The sequence below is a fragment of the Agaricus bisporus genome (genome assembly GCF_000300575.1).
Source record: "Agaricus bisporus var. bisporus H97 unplaced genomic scaffold AGABI2scaffold_1, whole genome shotgun sequence".
NCBI lineage: Eukaryota > Fungi > Basidiomycota > Agaricomycetes > Agaricales > Agaricaceae > Agaricus > Agaricus bisporus.
This window is the reverse complement of record NW_006267344.1, coordinates 38,899-52,098: the sequence shown is the minus strand read 5'-3', so window position 1 is coordinate 52,098 and position 13,200 is coordinate 38,899. Positions and strand designations below refer to the sequence as shown.

At 45.7% G+C, this 13,200-nt stretch overlaps 5 protein-coding genes across 5 annotated transcripts; 2 read left to right on the top strand and 3 right to left on the bottom strand.

The window, feature by feature from the left end:
* Positions 1 to 2,079: 2,079 nt before the first annotated feature.
* Positions 2,080 to 3,183, top strand: AGABI2DRAFT_189149 (hypothetical protein). The gene is made up of 5 exons (XM_006453719.1): positions 2,080 to 2,113; positions 2,161 to 2,285; positions 2,341 to 2,492; positions 2,551 to 2,701; positions 2,755 to 3,183. The coding sequence occupies exons 1-5, from the start codon at positions 2,101 to 2,103 to the stop codon at positions 2,998 to 3,000; spliced, it is 687 nt and encodes a 228-aa protein (XP_006453782.1). The 5' UTR covers positions 2,080 to 2,100; the 3' UTR covers positions 3,001 to 3,183.
* A 1,156-nt stretch (positions 3,184 to 4,339) lies between these two features.
* AGABI2DRAFT_60662 (hypothetical protein) lies at positions 4,340 to 6,566 on the top strand (the record flags this gene model as incomplete). Its single annotated transcript, XM_006453718.1, has 12 exons — positions 4,340 to 4,448; positions 4,501 to 4,679; positions 4,734 to 4,756; positions 4,806 to 4,914; positions 4,961 to 5,205; positions 5,247 to 5,289; positions 5,344 to 5,524; positions 5,577 to 5,763; positions 5,816 to 5,877; positions 5,928 to 6,244; positions 6,303 to 6,443; positions 6,492 to 6,566. 12 exons carry the CDS (start codon positions 4,340 to 4,342, stop codon positions 6,564 to 6,566), a joined length of 1,671 nt encoding a protein of 556 aa, XP_006453781.1.
* A 272-nt stretch (positions 6,567 to 6,838) lies between these two features.
* On the bottom strand, positions 6,839 to 8,395 carry AGABI2DRAFT_213246 (hypothetical protein). Its single transcript, XM_006453717.1, has 7 exons — positions 8,349 to 8,395; positions 8,183 to 8,302; positions 8,118 to 8,131; positions 7,823 to 8,065; positions 7,610 to 7,770; positions 7,099 to 7,546; positions 6,839 to 7,038 (listed from the first exon to the last, which is right to left on the bottom strand). Exons 1-7 carry the CDS (start codon positions 8,380 to 8,382, stop codon positions 6,925 to 6,927), a joined length of 1,134 nt encoding a protein of 377 aa, XP_006453780.1. The 5' UTR covers positions 8,383 to 8,395; the 3' UTR covers positions 6,839 to 6,924.
* A 200-nt stretch (positions 8,396 to 8,595) lies between these two features.
* Positions 8,596 to 9,543, bottom strand: AGABI2DRAFT_196313 (hypothetical protein; the record flags this gene model as incomplete). Its single annotated transcript, XM_006453716.1, has 2 exons — positions 8,596 to 9,247; positions 9,299 to 9,543. 2 exons carry the CDS (start codon positions 9,541 to 9,543, stop codon positions 8,596 to 8,598), a joined length of 897 nt encoding a protein of 298 aa, XP_006453779.1.
* Positions 9,544 to 10,394: 851 nt separating this feature from the next.
* Positions 10,395 to 12,796, bottom strand: AGABI2DRAFT_113550 (hypothetical protein; the record flags this gene model as incomplete). The annotated part of the gene is made up of 6 exons (XM_006453715.1): positions 10,395 to 11,176; positions 11,236 to 11,526; positions 11,588 to 11,854; positions 11,931 to 12,221; positions 12,275 to 12,568; positions 12,622 to 12,796. 6 exons carry the CDS (start codon positions 12,794 to 12,796, stop codon positions 10,395 to 10,397), a joined length of 2,100 nt encoding a protein of 699 aa, XP_006453778.1.
* Between the last annotated feature and the right edge of the window lie 404 nt (positions 12,797 to 13,200).

The window sequence follows — 13,200 nt, the reverse complement described above, 5'->3', positions numbered from 1 at the left end:
TGTAGTGTCATGTTGTCATAGAATGTATAGAATTAGAATTTGGTTTTGGCTTCTTTCCTTAAATCAATCAATCTTCCTGAGTTGATTCGCCAGTGTGGTGATAGCTAGTGGTAGAAGGATTCCAAGAGTTGGGCGGATGCATCACAAGTGCCCCCTGGTTCACAATTTTAGTGACTAAATTCTTGAAGCGACGGTGTTGCTATATTATTCTATTGAAACGGGAACCAAGTCGGCCGAGCTTGCTATACTTAGCGTCTCCTAGAATAAAAGATAAATAAACAGTTTCTTCTGACCGATGTCGGTGGCTAGGTTCATTCTGCTGGGTGTGTGACCTGTAAGTATTTCCGTAGCAGTTTGTATCAGAGTTTCATATAAGGGAGGAATTGTCTCTAGGTCCGATGGCTCGTTAAGAAACTCATGTATATCCCTGGAACAATGGAGAGGGCCCTTGCGAAGAGTAAATTTCGTCGTTCACTCAGGGAAATGCAACAATTGCAACTAACATCGTGCACCCTACTTCTGAGTGTTCAGTGTGTGTTAAAACCGTCATGAAAACGAAGGGTGACCCAGGTTATTTCTCAACGCCAAGTATGTCTCCAAAACGTTGTGTTTTTATTTTCACAGTAATGGTTTCTGAATCGGCGTTATGTCATATTTTTCCTCAGAACTGCGAGAAAAACTTGCCGGGAGAAGCCAGAGCAGCTCCTTCGCTTTTGGCGCGTCGTGGTTGCGGTTTACTTCAATGACTGCGTTTGAATATATTGTGTTGAAAAGGTTGAAAGATACTGGCGGGTTTCATATTTCTAGTCTGGTGATTTCGATTTCAAGGAAAGTTGATTTCTGGGTAATTTTATTCTATAATGCGAGACTCTTCGTTTGTACCATGATGGATTTGGATTTGGATGTTGATTTTTCCTCGATGGGAGTTGAGAGATGTGGCGGTGAGCGGATGAGCTTCTCCTGATCATGAATAGCTTGGGTTCCATGAGGCGGCACAGCCATGAAGCAATCGTAACAGGATCAAGTGACGAGAAGATACTAGAGGTTGAATCAGAGGAACACACCACTCGATTCCATGGTCCAACCTCCTTGGCTAGACCGGTAGCAACTTGTCGCAATACATCCGGGTTGCTTTTATATAATATGTGATTGAGCCACAGGCAACATGCACTGGGCCGGACTGGCCGGAGTCACTTTTTTTTGTTTTTTGTTTTTTTTTTGGAGGAGCCTATGATGCTACCACTGGTCATCGGGACCCGACTGGCCGGATGGCGGAGTCACAATAAGCCACGTGGAAAATTGAATGTAAATTGAATATCTTGTCACAAAAGCGTTACTTTGTCACGAAAAATCAATATATATATTCAATAAATCACGTGGCTTATTGTGAACAGGTGGCAACCAAAATCCGAACCGGACGGGACTTTCCGAACGTACCGCGGTGGCCCCCTCACTACTGCCTCGTTGATCCATCACTCGTTCCAACCGCGCATTATTCTCCTGCACAGGACCTAGGCCTAATCGATTGGTCCTGCGCGCCGCGATGGTTTTACATAGCCATAGCCTTGTACAGACATGTACACCCCACTGCTAGTCCGCCTGACTTATGATCAGCACGAGGGAAGTAAAGTAATCGGCGATTATCGATAATTCCTCCAATAATTCGACTGCAGCCCAGAAAACCAGGGTAGAATTGGGGCACATCTTGCACTCTTCATTATCGTCTCTGATGTTATTTGTTCCAATGCTAGATTTAGTATACCGCTGATTGTGTTCGAGCGTCGCGTAATAAACTCTGATTCAAAAACAAACAAAAAAAATTGGATATGCACTTGAACGGTGACATTGAGCTAGCCGTGTTGGCGCGTTCGGATATCAGCGTCTGGTCACGTTGAGTCAAGCATAAGTTTGTGTGATGAACACATGTTCACTTGATTCTGCATGCATCAATACTACACAGCATGGCGCACTGCCATACCTTCTTCTATTTACCCAGATTGTTATAGGCGTTCCGATTAAAGGACCCTTGATTGCTCATGGAAGCTATATAACAACCATTGTCCCACCCATGTCACATACTATTGTTTGATCCCGACTACCATGGGCAAAGCAGGTGAATATTCGTTTGGTTCATATCTGGAGCCGTTCTGACCTGTATAGCGGCGGCAACGGAGCTCGTATCTGTGCAGACTTTGACGCTACTCAAGTGTGCTAGCTCCTTTGTTTCAGTGCCAGGTGTCGGCGCAGCTGCAGAGGCTGCCCTTTCTATCCTCGCGCTAGCTCAGGCAAGCTTCACATTTACTCTTCAAAGAAGAACCTAAACCTTATAGTTGTCCACAGACTGTAAAATCGAATAAAGCGGAATTCCAGGGTTTGGGAGAGAAGGCATGCCTGATCATGGCGACGGTCATCCAGAAGGTGAATGCGGCTGAGCAACCCAACAGCCAAGTCAACATGACCTCTTTACAAAAGGAATGCAATGATATGCGGCGGTACGTTTGCAAACTTGCATAGAAAGGAGTCGAGCAACACTTAGCCATATTCGTATAGTACAATGGAAGATATCAAAAAGACCGTTAAGAAACACGTAGAAGAGCGGAAACGTTTTGTCCTTGTGCAGCGAGTTCTATATAGTCAAGCTGATCGAGATGTTATCAAAGAGTGTAAAGAGACTCTTCAAACGGCATTGGACTTGTTCAATGTGAGTCCTTTGGCTGATAAAATTGCCTGGAATTCGAACCAACTTTCCTCTAGGTGCAAAGTCACATTGAAGTGCGACAAGGAGTTGATAACGCAAATAAAAAGCTCGACCACCTGGTTGAAAACGGCGCCGGTGGGGGCGGTGGCGCAGGCGCTACCACAATCAAACAATATACCGGGGGAAATGCCTACTCTCATACCGAAGACAATAGCATCCGTGTTACTGGAGCTGGAAATAGCATCAACATCTCAAAAGGTGCTCCCTCACCCGCGTATTATCAACAGGGGCCGTACTATTAATCTGCTGGAAATTGTATTTCCCATTCCCGTTATGTTTTCATGTATTTCAACCTGGATTTCCATACCCCTCTAATTTCCCTGTTGCTCTTCAATCACTATATTTTTAATGCTTACACGAACCGTATATACCAGCTTCTGCACGATATTATACACCCTGAGCAATGCGCCTCTCATACAAAGGCGACACGCCGAGCGAGCAGGCGATTCTTTTGCATCAGTTTGCACTACATGCGATGTTACCCTCACTGAGGTTCTCGAAGCGATTATGAGCCTGAGGTAGAACTCGTGGGCAAATTAAATCATTGAAATTTACCCAACCTCAGTTAACTGACAACTTTGCATAATTTGCTCGAAAGGTTAGTAGTACATCAAGAACTCGGTGTCTTGTCTTCGAACCAGAGGATAATTTCTTTATAAGAACAGTCTTCTTCATAAGTGCATATCGTCGAGATAGCGACTTTATGACAAGGAGAGCCCAAGTTGGATCCGAGAACGACGCCATTTACTTCGAGGTGCTCGAGTTAACACAGGAGTGGAAAATCGTGTGAAAACAAACATCTCAACATTAGAGTTCCTGATGACGATGCTTATCATCCGACGCGCCGGACCTTGTCATGAGTCAGAGAAGAATTAAGAAGTTATTCTCATTTCCACTTCTCTGACGTCCAAGTCATCTTTTACTTACAGTCCCGTGTATGTACGCAGGTCGATGCAACGATGGAGATACCCTCGAGTCTTTGTTCCAGTTCTTCAAGGACACCAGAGTCGAGCGACGATTCCTTCGTATACCAGGAGAAGAGTCGAGAATACGTGCGTTCTTCATCTTCAAGCTGTAGACGGCTGTAATTCAAAGATGGTATTGGTCGCATGGGCAGGATTTCGATGTGACATCGAGCGATGCTAATCTTACGCAGCGTTCTGTGATGGAGGACTTGCATTGTGAAAATGGATCACCAACGGCTGAAACTTCTGAAGGTCTCCTCAGCTCAGGTCTGCTTCGCAATAATATCATCCGTATTTCGCTGACTTGTCGATAGTGGCTCCCTCTTGTGAGCAGGTGAAACTCCTTCAAGGCCTTCAAAAATGTCTACAACTCCGCGATAAGTACATGTGCAAAGCCCTACAGCGGCTCGGCGACGACCCAAGGGATTATGATGGCGTAATCCTAGGGAATGATTTCCTCAACGTAGGAATATCTGATATGAGGCTAGACGGAGATGCTTCACCCAACCGGAATCATCTTCATCAAGAACTCAAGCCTTGGAAGATCTACCCGAAACCTCCGATTTGTACGAGGCAACGCCCGAAGGACGATGATGATCTTTACAACGAAGACGAGATGGATGCTGAGTTTCATTTTGAAGAATGTGAAATACCGAGGGAACATCCATGGACTTTTAAACTTCACGAAGGTGTCTTCCAAGTTTTTCGTGCTGTCGAAGGCGAAGGTTTGTTCGGTTTGGTCTTATTTTCCTTTTGAAGGGCTCATACGACAAATAGAAGCGCTGGAACCTGCTTTCGAAATACCTAGCGTTGGGGAGTACTACAAGGATTTCGATTATGTTCTGGGTGTTATGTCCGATGATGCCACCCGGGATTTTGCACTTCAGAGGTTAAAATACCTTCAGAGCAAATTTATGATATATAGTACGTTGAACGAACGTCAAGAAGTAGCCGACGTGAAGGTCATCTATTTCTTCTTCGCTTGAATTTTAATTCTAATTTCCTCTTAGGCACGACGTGGAGCGCAAAGGTCGTTCACTATCATCGTTAGGTGGATAACTCTGGCTTACCTTTGATTTCAGGGATTTCTACAGCCTTCAGAAAGTCGATACTCATATCCACCACACCGGTAGTACGAACCAGAAACATCTCTTACGGTTCATTAAGTCAAAGTTAAAACGATGTCCAAAAGTATGTCTACATGCTTACTGTTCCTGTGCGCTAAATTTGTCATTAGGATGTGGTTGCTTTCCGTGACGGCCACGAACTCACGCTTGAACAAGTTTTCGAGTCGTTGAAGGTGACGGCATATGATCTCTCGATCGATACTTTAGATATGCATGCACATCAAGGCGCATTTCATCGTTTTGATAAATTCAACCTGAAGTTTAATCCTATGGGAGAAACGCTGCTGCGTGAAATTTTTATGAAGACAGACAATTATATCAAAGGGAGATATCTAGCCGAATTAACTCGAGGCAAGTATACGCTTCTGATTTCGATAAACGTTCAGTGACTGAGAGATCTCCAGAAGTGATGAGTGACTTAGAGGAAAGTAAACATCAGGTACTTCAATCGCATGCGGCTGTTTATAAGACCCTGTCTCTAATTCATGGATAGAACGTTGAATGGCGGATTAGCATATATGGACGCTCACTGGATGAATGGGACAAACTCGCGAATTGGGTTGTCACCAACAAGCTTTTTTCTCACCACGTCCGATGGCTCATACAAGTTCCTCGTCTCTACGATGTATACAAGGCGAACGGTTTAATTGAGACCTTTGAAGATATCATCATTAGTGTGTAACCTCTGTTTTATGAGTAACTTAAGCTGACGCTGATAATCCATAGATGTGTATCGTCCTCTGTTTGAGGTCACCAAAGATCCAAGGACACATCCGGAGTTACACGTTTTCCTACAACGAGTGGTTGGGTTCGATTCCGTAGATGATGAATCCAAAGTTGAACGTCGGGTTCACCACAAATTTCCTCTCCCGTACCAATGGAATTTCACTCAAATACCCCCATACTCTTACTGGTGCGCCTCCGACACGCACTAAATCAAGCCTTGACTAACGCATGGCGCTCAGGGCTTACTACATGTTTGCGAACACGGCCAGCTTGAACAATTGGCGACGTCTCAGAGGCTTCAGTATGTGAATCGTATTTACTTGTTTAAAGATTTGACTGAGTGAGAATTAGATACTTTCGTCTTTCGACCTCATTGTGGAGAGGCTGGTGACACTGATCATCTAGCGTCTGCATACTTGACCGCCCATTCCATTTCCCATGGCATTACATTACGGAAAGCTCCAGTCCTTCAGTACCTATTTTACCTCAAACAGATCGGAATTGCAATGAGTCCTCTCTGCAATAATGGCCTTTTTTTAACCCATGATCGAAACCCTTTCCCCAATTTCTTCAACACCGGGCTGAACGTCAGTTTGAGTACTGATTCACCCTTACATTTCCATTTCACGAAAGAGCCCCTTCTGGAAGAGTATAGCGTCGCAACACATGTAAGTTTCGATTAGTTACATGAGACACTGTTCAAAGTATGCTCATCCTTCATTTTAGATGTATAAGCTATCACAGATTTCACTGGCGGAGCTCGCTCGGAACTCTGTAAAGCAGAGTGGGATCGAAATGGAAATCAAGCGCCAATGGCTAGGTGAATGCTGGTATCTTCCCGGTGTTGAGGGCAATGATATCAATAAGGTTAGTCATGCTCTCTTTGTTTGCTTATGGAGGACTGACGAGTCCCAGACCAATGTTCCCGATAGTCGATTGGCGTACAGACACCAGGCTTTGATTGAAGAACTTGAACTGATCGGCGAATAGTAGCATACCTATTGAAAGTGCTCGTAACGATTAAGTACGAACTGCAATTTTTTTTGGAATGGCACAAGACTAGTGATGTGATCGTTGATCCGGAACTTTGATTAGATCAAGTTGCGGCCAAGCTTCACACTAGAATCGTGAAGATGACCAGCACCTCTCAAGCTTATCGCTGCTCTATCGTCTGTCTTTCTGTCTTGATGATTCCAGACTTGACCGTAAGCAACTTCGTCAACTGTGAGGCATCGTAACCTCTATTTCATGGAACCCGTATAACGTCGACCAGACGCCCAATCGCTGGTAAGAGTTCGGATAGGATAGAATTCTACATAAGGGATATCCTGAAATTCAACGCGTACGTTTACAGACCGCCACCACTTAAAATATACTCAATAGCTGAATGTACATTTCCTCCCGTCGCCATTAAAGCTCGAATGTTTTGTGAAGCATTAGTGAAACCCATATCCTGCAATTGCTAGTAAAAAGAACCATGCTCGTAAGATCCTCCTTAGGTCAATGTATGAAGATGACGGACCTGGAGTTGAACTTGAAATCGTTCTTCAGGTGGCCGTGCATCCGCAGGGGGAGGTGGGGCACCGAAACCACCCAGCCCCGCACCTCCTGCTCCTGCACCTCCCGCACCTGCACCGAAGCCCCCACCGAAAAGCATTTGCTGCATCAATGCAGGATCTAAGCCAAAAGGATTCATAGCGTTAGGCGTTGCACCCGCAGCGCCTGAGCCAGGTGAAGTAGGATTCGCTGCACCGGGTAATGGAGCTGTTGTTGTTGAAGGGTTGGGATTATTGAATGAGGGCATTGTCGACGATGGGTTGGCAGGATTTTGACCTGGAACGCCAGGAGCGGGAAAACCAGGTGTAGGAGGAGCAAGCGCGTCCCCAAACGGACTGTTACCGGAACCACCCTGCATCTGACGCATCACTGACGCCATCCGCATGAAACCCTGTAACTGTTCCGGGTTGGACCTGGTGATCAATACAATATTAGCGGATTTAGTGCTATCGAAGCATCTGGCGAGGCAGACGTACATCATTCGTCGAAATTCTTCACTTTGAAATACTTGTCGCATTTGAGGCGCCATCCCGGCGAGCTGAGGATTCATGGCGATAACTTGATCAACTACTGCTGGATTGGACATTGCAGAGGCCATTTGTTCAAGTACTCGTGGATCGTTGAACAAAGAAGTCATCTAAAAGATTTTGAGAAAAAACCATACAGCTTACCAGGGGCAGACCACTCACCATATTGGGATCATTAGGATTGACACCGAGATCGGCAAAAGGGTTGATACCAGCCATCGCTCCGAAACCGAGATGGCTATTTAGTTGGGTGAGAGGATCGTGAATATTCTGTCCCGTCTGCATAGTAGGTATCTGAGGAGCGGCGGACGAAGAGGGCGCGGAAGCTTGTTGTCTAGCCTGGCCTTTGACCATATGAACGGTGTGCCCGGATTGAATCTTGTACACCGACAATTGATCGTCGTCCTGAGTCGAGTATTGGGAGAGGTTTGACTTCAAGATCAAAAAAGGAGCTCACCTTGAGCACACGACCTGTTGAGATTGATTCAATGTACAGGAACATATGAGCTCTCATTAACGCACCAGAGTAAATCAAGCGCTGACGGTCAGCCTCTACGTCAGACTGCGCAGCGACGGCCTGCTTCAATTCACTGACAGTTTTGTCTGTCGCGATAGAAATCTGGAGCTTGAGCTCATTCGGGCCTATGATTCCGGTCAATTTAGAGCAGGATATATAGTTGAAATGTACCCTTTATGTTGATTTGAATTTCTGATTCGGGCATCTGGATTATGGCGGGAGAAGGAAGTGCGTGGTACGAACTGCCGCGGGTGCTATGTCATATCACACGTGATCTTATCACATCTTCCCATGGATCAGATTCCCTTGGCTTTAAGAATCTAAGAGGTACAGTATCAGAACCAGGCAGAACCTGCATGTACCCGAAAAACCGATATTATGGCTGATAAATATGAAAAATTAATCTCAGAACATGATCCTACAAGTCGCTCCTCAAACCGTTCCATGTCCCAAGCTCGAACAACTCTGGCAAAGTTTCCCATAACCACACCCTCGCCTCTTTGTGTCTTCTCTGAAAATCCCTCTGACAGTTCATACAAATATTAAGGTCTGACCACTTTTTATACTCCTCCAACGGATGTGGATTCATCCTTAATCGCTCACTATCACTCCATGCCATCACCGAAGGCCTTCCATCACATCCCACACTACACTCTTCCGATTGTAATTCATCGAAAAGAAATGCATGAGTTCGAGTTTTTTGGGCATGCCATAGACGCTCCTTTCCTGCCAGACATAATGCTTTGTCTTTCCAAGACAAATTCGGGTCGTGCAGTAAGTCTTTCACCGAGACGTGTGTTGAAATATAATATGCCCATGGTAAAATTTCTGGTACATTGGCTGTATGTGCCAAATTGATCGCATCGACGATAGCGTTCGTTTTATATCGATACTCGGACTTCATGATCCTATCACAACCAGCGAGGGTGATTGGGAATTTCTCGAGGAGAACGCTAACGCATTTTCGTTTGATCATCGTCATGTCATACTTTGCGCTGATGCGAAGGATGCCAGAGATGAATTTGATAAGGGTATCAACATCGCTGGTACATTCTAGTCGGTCGAAGTAGCTATGCGATTGTTTGATTAGAAGAAATAGGAAGAGATGACGTATAGCGCACAATGGATCATATACAGTACAAAGAAATTCTTCCATATCAGAAACTGAGTCTCCGGCTAGTTCTACGAGCAAACATCCATCTACTCGGGTAGCATTCTCAGGTTGCTTGAGTGAAAACATGGATTCGAACAACTCCGACTGTCTATTCAAAAGAGATTGATGGACCCGGAAATGTGTTCGCTCTACATCTAGGATGATCGAGCCATCGTTGAAATAGAACTTCGGATGTCGAGTATAAGCGTCCATTATCTTCAAAGAATGCGTAAGGATGAGATCAAGCTCCGGCATGCTAGAAGTAAGAAGTAGATCATGAGAGCATTAGAAATGCGGCATTATCGCGGCGCTAGAACGTATCAAATATAGCACGCAAGCCGATCATCGGCAGTCGGAGTCCACATACAACCGCTAGGCGCCGAATAATTTTCTCTTAAGCTCCAACCGGCGTGCATGGTCAACGTGTATATCATATCACCTTTCATATGTGATAAGGAAGTGGTTCGAAGGTGAAACTGTGCCCAAGGCAGGTATACGGCTCGAAGCTTTGGTGGCGCTTTGGTGGCATTAAAGATTGTGCAGCCTCAACTTCGACCTCGACGAGTAACACTGGAGTCTGCGGAAATCCGTTTGGATTTTCGGTTTGGCGAAGAGAGAGATGGCGTGAAACCTTCTACGTAGGAGTGAGTATCTTGGGCAGAGGGTTGTGCGGGGCGGGCCCATTTCCGGAAAAGCGGTGATATCATATACGTTCTTGTCCCAACGTCTGTTTGTCAATGGTTTCGAAGATGATACCAAATCAATAACTCTGCGAACTGGGATCCGACAAGTTCTTTTCTTAGGTGGGCGGGGCAGACTGGGATGAATATTGGCAATCCTTTTGTTAAAGCGCGCTTGGCAAAGATATATCAGTTACTGATTATGACTCAATTCGTCAAAGTGAATTATCGATCATTATCACAACTCAATATATATATATATTGCGCATAAAACAGACATGGATGCAGTGGTATCGTATATCCAGACGGGGTACTACTACTTGAACGCACAGCATAACAAAATACAGTAGAATGAAATCAAAACTCGGGATGACACAATAGCAATCAGCAATCAGCAATTCCCCTCCTATACTTTTCTCCCAAATAATACAATGCTATTCTGGTGAAAAACTTCGTCTTCTCCTCCTTCTTCTTCTCCTTCCCCCTCCTGCCATGCTCGACCAGACTTGTTGCTATTCTGGTGAAAAGCTTCTTCTTCTTCTTCTTCTTATTCTCCGTCTCCGTCTCCGTCTCCTTCTCCTTCCTGCCATCCTCTACCAGACTTGTTGTTTTAGATGATGAGACCGTGCCTCCAACTGTTGGCAGGTTAGGGCCTGATGGAGGGTTGGAATTTGGCGTGGTTTGTGCTTGTGTTACCACTGGAGACGACGTAGTTGATTCAGTAGCGGTAGTAGTAGGGCAGGCGGAGGCAGTGGAAGGAGCAGTGACGTGTGTAGGTTGAGGCTCATTGGTCAATGTAGTGCCCGACATCATAGGTGACTCTGTCACCGGTAGCGGATTGATCGGTGGCCTCGGTTTCTGGTCAGCTGGTGGAGAAACCGGCTGTTGAGATACCAAAACATTAGAGTCGGCTACATGCGTTCGAGTCTTGGATTGATTGATCTGAACTTGCTGAACATTGGCAGGTGCAGAATTCACAGGCACCTGGGAATGATGACCAGAGGGGGACAGTTGAGGGCCCTTTGGCATTGCTGCATGAAGCGTCATCAAATCGTTGTTCTGCTTTGGAAGCGACTCAGAAAAATCCTCACCATCCAGGCTCGGAGCGCCCTGGTATTCGGCGCCCTGTCCTATCAGCATTACGTTTCGATTGCCTGTGGGATGACCTTAAACAATGAGCGCTTGAGCATGTGGACGTTCTATAAAATAAGAAATTGCAACGCACTGGTGATATTATTATTCGCGTCATTGTAGTATGATCCGTCTGCATAAACCGTCGAATCACCCTGCGCGCTATCTTTACCATGGTTGCAAGGCTGTGGCGGGGAATACGATTCGCTACGGTTTTGCCCATGATTGTTCACCTGGTCCTTTGGCATTGCTGCACGGAGCGCCATTAAACCATTGTTCTGCGTTGGAAGCGACTCAGAAAAATCCTCACAATTCGGTTTCAGAGAACCCTGGAATTTGGCGTTCTGTCCTATCACCATTATGTTTCCATCGCCAGTGGGATGGCCTTGTGAACGATGAGCGCTTCAGCACGTGGACGTTCTACTAAATAAGAAATTGCAACGCACTGGTGATATTATTATTCGCGCCATTGCGGTATGATCCGTGTGAATAAACCGCCGAATTACCATTGCAAGGCTGTGCCGCCTGTCGCGGGGGATGCGATTCACTACGGTTTTGCCCATGATTGTTCACCTGGCCCTTTGGCATTGCTGCACGGAGCGTCATCATATCATTGTTCTGCTTTGGAAGCGACTCAGAGAAATCCTCACCATTCAGGCTAGGAGCGCCCTGGTATTCGGCGCCCTGTCCTATCAGCATTACGTTTCGATTGCCTGTGGGATGGCCTTAAACAGTGTAGTGAGCGCTTGAGCACGTGGACGTTCTACAAAATAAGAAATTGCAACGCACTGGTGATATTATTATTAGCGTCACTGTAGCATGGTCCGCGTGAATTAACCCTCGAATCACCCTGCCCGCTATCTTTACTATGGTTGCAAGGCTGTGGCGGGGAATACGATTCGCTACGGTTTTGCCCATGATTGTTCACCTGGTCCTTTGGCATTGCTGCACGGAGCGCCATCAAACCATTGTTCTGCTTTGGAAGTGACTCAGAAAAATCCTTACCATTGAGGTTCGGAGAACCCTGAAATTTGGCGCCCTGTCCTATCACCATTATGTTTCCATCGCCTGTGGGATGGCCTTGTGAACGATGAGCACGTGGACGTTCAATTAAATAAGAAATTGCAACGAACTGGTGATATTATTATTCGCGCCATTGTAGTATGATCCATCTGCAGAAACCTTCGAATCACCCTGCGCGCTATCTTTACCATGATTGCAAGGCTGCACAGGCAGGGAATACGATTCGCTACGGTTTTGCCCATAATTGTTCACCTGGTTCTTTGTCATTGCTGCATAAAGCGCCATCAAATCATTGTTCTGCTTTAGAAGCGACTCAGAAAAATCCCCACAATTCGGTTCCGGAGAACCCTGGAATTGAGCGCCCTGTCCTATCACCATCATGTTTCCACTACCACTGGTAGTGTCTTGAGAATCATGAGCACGTATACGTTCTATAAGAAAAGAAATTGCACCGCACTGGTGATACTATTATTCGCGCCATTGTAGTATGATCCACGAGTATAAACCGCCGAATTACCCTGTCCGCTGACTTGAAGGGATTGGTCATAGTTGTAGTTATTTTGATTCCCTTTCACATCGTGGAAATTGCCTCCATTGATCTCGAACTGCCTAGCATTCTCAAAGAAAGGCATTTAGGATTGAAAGAAACAATGGAGCGCCGGTGGGAGGAGGAGAGGACAGCGGCTGCGATGGGAGAAAGAATGGAGGGAGGAGGGGCGATGGGCGACTTCTTATGAGGGGATTATATATGGTAGGTATGAGGGTTGTGGAAGTGAGTGGCTATGTGTTTATTTATGACATCTGTCACGAAGTAAACGCCTATGCATCGTGAACCTCGACGCCGCAGACAGAATAAGTCTCGGTTCACAACTGCCGTATTTGTCGTCATTCATGTCCAATGAAATTCCAAAGAAAAGTCACTCAGCGTCTATCTTCATGCTATCCATCAGGAAGTAAACGCCCGTACAGATTGAACTTTAAAGGCGCAGATCTGTAAGCAAGTCTCAGTTCAATCCTGTAGTATTATGGTACTGCA